This window comes from Rosa chinensis, chromosome 4 (assembly GCF_002994745.2).
Source record: "Rosa chinensis cultivar Old Blush chromosome 4, RchiOBHm-V2, whole genome shotgun sequence".
Taxonomy (NCBI): Eukaryota; Viridiplantae; Streptophyta; class Magnoliopsida; order Rosales; family Rosaceae; genus Rosa; species Rosa chinensis.
In genome coordinates this window covers 27,495,419-27,504,577 of record NC_037091.1, presented here as the reverse complement: position 1 = coordinate 27,504,577, position 9,159 = coordinate 27,495,419, and the positions used below count along the sequence as shown (strand labels likewise).

Below are 9,159 nucleotides of genomic sequence, written 5' to 3'. Positions count from 1 at the left end.
CCATAATATGCTTACGTGCCCAAACATGGTATACTCGGAGCATTGAAGAATCTCCGCTTTTATAGGTAAGAGAGGCTCCCTACTTTCCACTTTTTTCCATGCGGGATACAAAAGGCTATTCTAATGTATAAAGACTATTCTAGTATACAAAAATGGCTTATCATGAAGCAATTTGGTGAGACTGAGAGGATGACCTCCCGGTGAGGTATTGGTCGGCTTTCACCATGTCATGGTAGTGTTTATGTTGATCTTTAGGATGTATGTGGCGATCGAGTCCCACCATGGCTCGTATGCTCACTAACAATGTATCAATCAGGTTAGTAGAGTTATGATTGAAACTTGTAATCACATCCGCAATCAAATTAATTTCACAGATACCATGTTTGAAAGAAATTGCGTCAAAATTGCTTGCGATGCTTTGACCGTCTTTGATGAGAATTATTTCATTTATTAACAAAAAACGGGTATATAGATAAAAAAAAAAAAAAAAAATTAAAATCGGAATTGGAATTACCCGAGGATGAAAACACGAGAGGCCCAGACCCGGGTCAGGTAGAGTGGCAACACTAAAGTGAGACTGCTGTCGTCTACTTTATCCACCCCTAAAAGGAAGTAAACACGGTCGGCTAGACCCCCATTTCATCTCAGCTCCGATTTAGGGTTTCGAAATCGGCTCGACCCTGCCATGCCCACTTTCTAGTCCCAAACTATGTTCTATGGGTTCAACATCTTCAGGTTTTTTTCCGTTTCTACAGGTTCAACATATCTCTAATTGCTTGCTATTCGCTCTTAATTTGCTGACAAGTTGTTCCCCTTCCCATTTCTTTGCCGATTTCTACCATGGAGAGTGTTTGTTGGAGAGGACATTTTGCTCTCTATTTCCGTGTCATTGATTGATGTCCAGTTAAGCACTGTCTGAGCATTGCGGTTTTTCTTTCTAAACCAAACAACAGCTAGGATCTATAATCAGCTTCTTAGATGAGATTTTTCTGTGGTCTGGTTGAAAGGTTACGGTAGATACAGCAATATTATTATGTTCAGTTGGATTTTTTTTATGATATTAGTGTGAGTGAAAAGCCTCGGGCACTACTTATCGTATTTTAAAGTTCATCAGATGAACGATATATGAAAATCCATGGCTAGTAATCATCTAACGTATTCAGATTCTATGAGCCATTCTCAATTCTCGTAAGAGAATCACTTTCTGTATTGTTAATCTTCTCGGGGTAAATAAAAGATGCACATCTCTGGGTGCTGACAATCATCTTTTTCTGGGAGAGTCAACTGCATTTATGATACTCTATGCTGTTTATCTGATTGTATTCTTGATATCATATATTTTTTTTTACAGATTTTCATATGTGATTCTTTTCTAGCTGCCATTTCTGAACAGATCAATGCTTTCTATGTCATTTGATCTGCACACTGTAGGAGTTAATAATGTTCCATTATGTATTTGCTGATACTTGAAGGTGGCACAGGTATTGTGGCATTGATGTGAGCTATTTATGGGCACACCATCAACTACTACACGATTTGTTTGTGTAAATTTCAATGATACCGGAGGCTTAGGGGAGCGATGGACTGTTGTCAGACTCTTAGTCATCTAAAAGGTAGTTTTCATTTTCTTTTCATTGTTTTCTATGTAACTTGCTTGGTATTCAACAGTAGGACAAAGAAAAGAAAAAAAAACACAGGAAATGTCAGTCTTGAAAATGATATGCTTTTGATCATATAATTAACTAACTGGAGGTGTGATGAGATATAGTTCTCCATTAATTTTGCTGTGCTGATATGACTTCGAGATCAGTATTATGGATCTCCCTTCATCATTTTTATTTTTTTTATTGATTGAAGAGGACCTCATTTCAGTAGCCTTTATCTTCTAAATACGTGAAAACTTGCAATGCAGGTTCTTTATTGTCATTAGAATGTTGTCCAGAAAGAGCATTTAATCGTTTAACAAAATTTTTTTTGGTTACTTTTTCTATGATTTAAGTATTTCAAATTTAAGGGCTTATCCTGTTTTAAAGGACTCAACAACCTGGAATTTGATATCTGTTGTGTGCTCCACTGGAATCTGATCATTATCTATTTTGATAATGGTCCCTGTGCTCTCGGCTATCTCAATGAGCTTTCCGAATCCCCCCCCCCCCCCTTCTTATATAAAAAAAATATTGTAGGCGGAGCCCACCACAGTATGTGTCTTCTATCTCGGTATGAAGCAAGATGGAGTATATGCTTAATTCCTGAAACAATTTTTTGCGGGGTGGTATAGAACAAATAATAGTGTATTATTTTATTTTACTAATTTTTGGCATGGCTCTCCTGAGATGTTGATTTGTAAGAGTGAACACAAAAGGAACAGTCCATTGTATTGATCCTGTGTGGTGTATTAGTTAATGAGTAAGTGATGGAGGAGGCCACCTGATTTGATCCATAATTAGATAAAGAAATTCTGGTTTTGAATCGTTTAGCAAGTTGCAGATGTATGATAAATAATAAAAAGGATGGTCCTGATTTAACTGAAATTTGTTTTCTCTCTCTCTCTTGCATCATGCATGTATTTCAATATGAGATCTTTATTGTCCATTCCAAAACTTGGATTACTTTCTTTAGGAAAAGAAGTAATATGTCCTTGCTACTCCTTGCTGAAGGCAGGCATATGTGTGGTTGCAGGTTCTTTGTGCTGTCAGTTATTATTATTCTTTATCTGGTTATCCAGTTTTCAAGATGCTGTGGCATTGGAGACGGTCTTTGAGCAAAGTCATGTTCCTCAAATGCCAGAGCTTGCTAAACCACCTTCTAGTGGAATCTTTGGTCCTATAGAAATATCACCTGCAGTTATTCCACATTATCCAGATCCTGACGAACCCTTTCCGCCAATGTACCCTACATTTCCAACCAGATATGAGCCTGTTTTAACTGGGAAATGTCCTGTCAATTTCTCCGCTATATCGAGTATCATTGAAAAAACAGCATCTGATTGTTCACAACCTTTGGCAGCACTTGTTGGAAATGTAATTTGTTGTCCACAGTTCAGTAGTTTGATCCGCATCTTCCAGGGTCTCTACAGCTTCAACTCAGCTAAGTTGGTTTTGCAAGATTCAGTTGCAAGTGATTGTTTTACAGATATAATCAGTATCTTAGCCAGTAGGGGTGCAAACAGTACAATACCTACACTTTGCTCTGTAAAATCTTCAAATCTTACTGGTGGGTCCTGTCCAGTGAAGGATGTTGATACCTTTGAAAAAACAGTAAACACAAGCAGATTACTGGAGGCCTGCATGGCTGTTGATCCTCTTAAAGAGTGCTGCCGACCAATTTGTCAACCTGCAATCATGGATGCGGCGCTTCAGATCTCCGGGAAGCAACTGCAGTTGGATGAAAATAAAAATTTGGTTGGTGAGCCGAATCATATCGACACTCCCAGTGACTGTAAAGGAGTGGTTTTTGCATATCTTTCAAGGAAACTCTCGTCGGATGTTGTAAATACTGCATTTCGAATATTATCTGCCTGCAAAGTTAATAAAGGTACAGTGTTAAACTATGTTATGACCAGTTTTGATTTGGCTTTATGGACTTTGGTTTTGGTATCTGTCTTCTTGTAAGACCCTTTCTTACCATTGTTGTTGAGCAATTTAAGGGTGCAAGAATATTATGTGATGCTAGCATGTAATTGCTTTTTGGTACTACAACTTGTATGCTGCTTGCTATATCGTGCCATGAATTCTATTAATGATGTTTGTTTTATGAAAGTATAGAATTCGTGTATCATGAGGTTCAATACGGAAAAAAAAAAAAAAAAGAAGAAGAAGAAGAAAAGAATCAGCGTTTGGTATTCTTATGTATATATGGATGCTATTATCAATTTCCTGTCTTACCTTTGTTGGTCCATTAGGACTCTCTCTCTATTACTTATTTAGCTTTTTGGTAATTTATATTTAATGTGATACATAAACTGGTCCTTAGTACTGTCTCAAGGGATAAATCTTCTAAACAATTTAGTGTTATTATATAATCTGGAAGTTCGTTGTGTTTTTGAATCACAGTTTCACAACCTGATCTATGGTAACACAAGGACAAGCTGGTCCATATTGCTTCACTATACCATATTCATGCATGAAAGTGAAGTATAAAAAATTATGGGCATGTGCTTTACTTAATTAGAATGCAGCATCTTTTAAATTTTATTTTTAATGTTTATAAAGATTTTATTTTTAAATATTTTTTTTTATTGTAGTTAAGGACGTATGACAAAGTTATGGGGATGTACCCAAGTGAATTAGAGTGCAGTATTATGAGATGTAATGCAGGAATTTGCAGGTGTCTGCAGAAAAAAAACATGATGTCCGAATTTCAAAAACACAAAATAATGAATTATTTCAGTCTTTCTACTCTGGAATGTTTACATCTCATTAACTTGTCAGTGAATTCTGTCATTGATTTTTCTTTTTTCTTGAAACAGTCATGGTTACTTGTTGTATGGTTTATGTGACTCCCTTTTCTGATTGAAACTGCTCTTGCTTGTGCAGTTTGTCCTTTGGATTTTATGGAGCCTTTGGAAGTAATTAAAGCATGCCGCAATGTTGCTGCCCCAAGTCCTTCCTGCTGTAGCTCATTAAACACCTACATTGCTGGAATACAGAAGCAAATGTTGATTACAAACAGACAAGCTATAATCTGTGCTACAGTGTTTGGTTCTATCTTAAGGAAAGGGGGGGTAATGACAAATATTTACGAGCTTTGTGATGTTGACTTAAAAGACTTCAGCATTCAAGGTATATATCCCGCTTGCTATTCATGTGTAAATTCTACCTTTTGTTCCATTATTGCATCTGATCTATCCTTCTTTTCTGGATCTCTATGGGCACTGGAGCAGCATATGGTCAACAAGGTATGCCATTGTTATGTTTTATACTTTCCTTATTTCCTTCCTGCTATTTCATATTTTGATTTTGTGCTTAGCAATGGGAATACTTTATACTTCCCAGTAGTTATTTGTCATTGAATCCTGCATCTCAAAATTATTCATGTTTTATTTGTTAGTTCTGTTGAGCTTGTTTCAATGTGAGAAAGCATTACAAATTGAATATTTGAATGTCAATTACCTCAGATGGTTAAGTGTTACCGTGTATCGTAGGTGTTTTAGAGTGTGAGGTTGTCTTTTGTTCCCTTATTTTGCGTAATGGCAATGAATATAATTCACTCAAGTGGAATAGAATTGAAAACTAGTGTCCTTTCGATGCTAATATTTTTGTTTTTGTTCAAATGCAGGGTGTCTACTTAGAAGCCTGCCTGCAGATGTGATGTTTGACAATTCAACTGGCTTCAGCTTTACATGTGATTTAAGTGATAATATTGCAGCGCCATGGCCTTCATCGTCCTCAATTTCATCAGTGTCCCTCTGTGGGCCTGGTAATCAAGAATAACTTTTGTTTCTCTTTTCCTTAATAATCCTACTAGGCTACTGTACATCTGACTAACATAAAGAGAAGATTTGTCCTATATAAAATCATCATCCTCATACTGCTCCTGTATCTTGCAGAGATGTCATTGCCCGCACTACCAACATCGGAGACTTTTAAAAATCCTGGTGTGTCATTGCATCTTGCAGTTTATGGCTATTTTGAATTTCAAGTTCCTTGAGTCTTATATATTAAAACTGTTTCAATGTTCTTAACAAAGTCTCATAGAAAAATGAACAAACATGTCATAATTAGGAAAAACAGATGAAAAGAAGTGAAAGTAAGAAAATCAATTTGATATTTGGAATATGGAACTGTGTTAACGTTGCTAGAAAGTTGTTTTACACTAACAGTTTAATATTTGGTCAGATCTGAAGATTCATAGGTTAATTTTGTAGTATAAATTGACTTCTTTGGAGTCCCAATAATCTTTTGTATTGTATGTTACAAGAAAGTAGTGTGCCAAGAAATAAAATGAAATGAGTAGAGTAGGTGCTTAATATACTTGTATTCAGGTTTACCTTTTGTACTTTACTTCAGTGTTTGGAAATAATAGTATATTTCTGTACTTTACTTCAATGTTTGGAAATAATAGTATATTTCTGTTATAGTAATTTTATCCTAAATTTAAGTGTAGGATCTTGGAATTGGCCTCTTCTTTCGCCCTTTCCTGGGACCTTTTATTCTCACCGATGAACTGTCTAATATTTAAAATCACATGTTTTGATGCAGGCTGTCGTGGTGGAGGGCAGCAATTTCTTGCAACCATTATTTCATTTTTGGTTTTCGGGACTTTATTGTACTGAACATGTTTAGCTGAGGGTGGGGTTGAGTAGATCTGGTTTGAATTAGGGGCTTTTGGAAATTGTTGGTGCGGATGTCACCTGTACATCTTGAGTAGCCTCCATGTATAGAACTCTTCTCATATGCACACAATCTTCTTGCAGATGCATTTTGTCCTTTTATCATATAACATAGAGAATAGCTTAACGGACTGCTTGATGATCCCACGAGTTAGGGTTGCTTAGCGATACAACTTGGAAGTATTTATCTAGTGTATTCATGGATTTGCTAAATTTTCAATAGTATATACAAGGTCTGGACAATATTACAATTCACAGTAGTCTTAACATGTTGAGATCTAAGGCTATCAAATCAAAAACGTGGCCACGTCTCAATGTGCTAGTGACCCCATATGTAGTAGTATGATACATGGTGTTACTAGTGTTTTGCTTGGTAACAAAATGCATCAACAATTGCTTATTTACAAAATGCATCAACAACCCTAAACTACATGATTAAGCTGTTGTTTGGAACATAGTGCTGATACTACACCAGTGCTCGCGCGTTGTGGCGGGTTTTATGATTGGCATGATAATTTGACTGCCTTTGTAAAGAAATATGACATTAATTGTAGGGCTCTTAACCAAATGCCCAAATTTAGTCAAATAAATACTCACTTACTCCATTAAAAGATTTATATGCCTATTTATCCCATTTAAAGGTAAAAAGACAAGTTTGGTCTCCCTAGTTAAAAAGCTTACTGGTCACCGGAGACTTTTATTACCTCCCTCCCCTCCCCAAAAAAAAAAAAAAAAAAAAAAACAACATTACCCTAACGAGGCCTGCGGGTCCCACCTTATGTAGAGTTTTACTGAAAATTCGGCAAAACTTCCCTTAAAAATGGACTACCCAAATTTAGCAAAACCTAGACATGAATCTTAAACTAACATCTCAACACCAAATATACATTCCAAATATTTACATTCTAGATATATTACATTCCGGATGGTAAATTCATCCTAGTGTGCATAACATTCAAAGTCTCAAGTATTAAACATTCTTCTAACTTAAGTTTTGGTTATCAGAGCAATTCGACGAATCTAAGCCGATATAATACATAAGTAGGTTATGCGATAACCTACAGTAAAAATGGAAGTGGTGGATCCAAAGTCTCGAATTCTTGAACCACGAACTCAGCAATCTGAAATCTGGGCAGTTTAAAAATCAAAGGGCTCAGGGAAAAGCATTGAAAACCGTTAGAGTGAGTGGACAAAAATAAATAATTTACTAAAGAAAAATAAAATAATTGAATGTTTTCCCATTTTCTTCTTCTTTAAATCCGGCATGCAGCACAATTTAAGAATAATTCCAAATATGATTTTTTTTTTTTTTAAATCCACACTTCAGTGTGTAAAACGTTCGATGACTAGAGGGTATTGCCGACTAGTCATCTCATGTCATCTAGAGGATACTGCCAACCAGATGACGCATCGGAGGGTATTGCTGACCGGAATCTAGGAAGCGGTGGTTAGAGGGTACTGCTGACTAACTATCTCATGCCATCTGGAGGGGACTGCCGGCCAGATGACGCATCTGAGGGTACTGCCAACTGGAATATAGTTTGGAGGGTACTACCGACCAGGTAATGCATGCATGCGATAATGATAGCCTCCTTATCAACTCACGTTTTAAAAACCCATTTTCTTTCGATAACAAAGAAATTGTATTTTAATAAGTATTTATTTTTATGTCTTGAATTAAATTCATAATCGAAAATCAATACTGCATGCATAATTTAATTAAAATCAAAAGTCCACTCATTGGTAAGCCTCATAGCTATGCCTGCTGCCTGCCGGGATCCTCCTCACTTGAGGGCTCAGTACGTCTTGTACGAAATGGCAGCGTATAAATAATAAAAGTGGGACAATTTAAAATCGACAATTTCTTCCTCAAAAAATTTATAACAGAATTACTCATTTTTTCCCTTGAACCCGGCTTTTCCAAATTAGGATTCTTAATACTCGAAATCCAAGATTCTTAACGATTTCAAAATCCCCTAATCCTCTTTTAACATTCTCTAGTCCTCTTTCAACTTCTTAATCAAATTCAATTTCACCACAACGAATATAGACATCTAGTAATCTCAAGACTTACAGTTTCCATATCAACATCTAAATTCGATTTTTTCTAAAACGAAGTGTGGCCAAAGACTACTACAATTCGCTAGGTATAATTATGAACTAAAACCATGCAATTAAAGTGGCTGCACGCTCCTCAATGTGCCACCACCAGTGGCGGCGCGTGGGACTTCACGCGCCACCGTGCCAACACCCAAAACCGGCCACACCACCTACAGTAAAATGATCTCCACAACATACCCAACAGCTTTTATACTTGCAACAACAATCAATTTACAACCAGTTGGCCTAAAATCGGTCCGAAAACAAGAAATCCGGCGAATCCCACTGTTTAGTTTTGATTCTTCCTCCTCCGACCAAATCGAGATGAGATGGAAGAGAAGGAAGAGAGGATCAATTTGCGAATAGTGGCGTGCCCAGCGGTGGTCCGACAGCGAAGAAATCACTGGAATTCAATTTCGGGTCCAAACGGCAAAAAAAAAGGGTAGTCTCTCTCCTCTTTCCACTTTCCAAAAATAGAAGCCCCATTTAAAACCCAAAAGCTAGGAATGTAACACTTAGGTTTTTCAGTTATAACTTTTTCGTCCAAACTCCGATTTGGGCAAACTAGTATCTACGAACTCGGTTTAATATATTCTACGACTTCCACAATAATATTTTTTTCTTAAATTATAGGGTCAACGAAAAAGTCAACTCTTCATCCCCTAAACAGTGAAATAGCAACCCACGAAGTAAAATCGTTTTTTACTAACTGTAAACTAGTAATAATT

At 36.5% G+C, this 9,159-nt stretch overlaps 1 protein-coding gene across 4 annotated transcripts; it reads left to right on the top strand.

Annotated features, from left to right (window-relative positions):
* Positions 1-554: 554 nt before the first annotated feature.
* On the top strand, positions 555-6,478 carry LOC112199962 (uncharacterized GPI-anchored protein At1g61900). Of its 4 annotated transcripts, none has more exons than XM_024340957.2 (8): positions 555-735; positions 1,473-1,613; positions 2,680-3,534; positions 4,536-4,781; positions 4,871-4,897; positions 5,278-5,418; positions 5,549-5,596; positions 6,201-6,478. In XM_024340957.2, exons 2-8 carry the CDS (start codon positions 1,580-1,582, stop codon positions 6,272-6,274), a joined length of 1,425 nt encoding a protein of 474 aa, XP_024196725.1. In that variant the 5' UTR covers positions 555-735; positions 1,473-1,579; the 3' UTR covers positions 6,275-6,478. The 4 variants fall into 4 exon arrangements, with proteins under 4 accessions (XP_024196725.1, XP_040374448.1, XP_024196724.1 ...); XM_040518514.1 differs by having other exon boundaries at positions 555-755; positions 1,482-1,613; XM_024340956.2 differs by having other exon boundaries at positions 556-735; positions 1,482-1,613.
* The last annotated feature ends 2,681 nt before the right edge of the window (positions 6,479-9,159 follow it).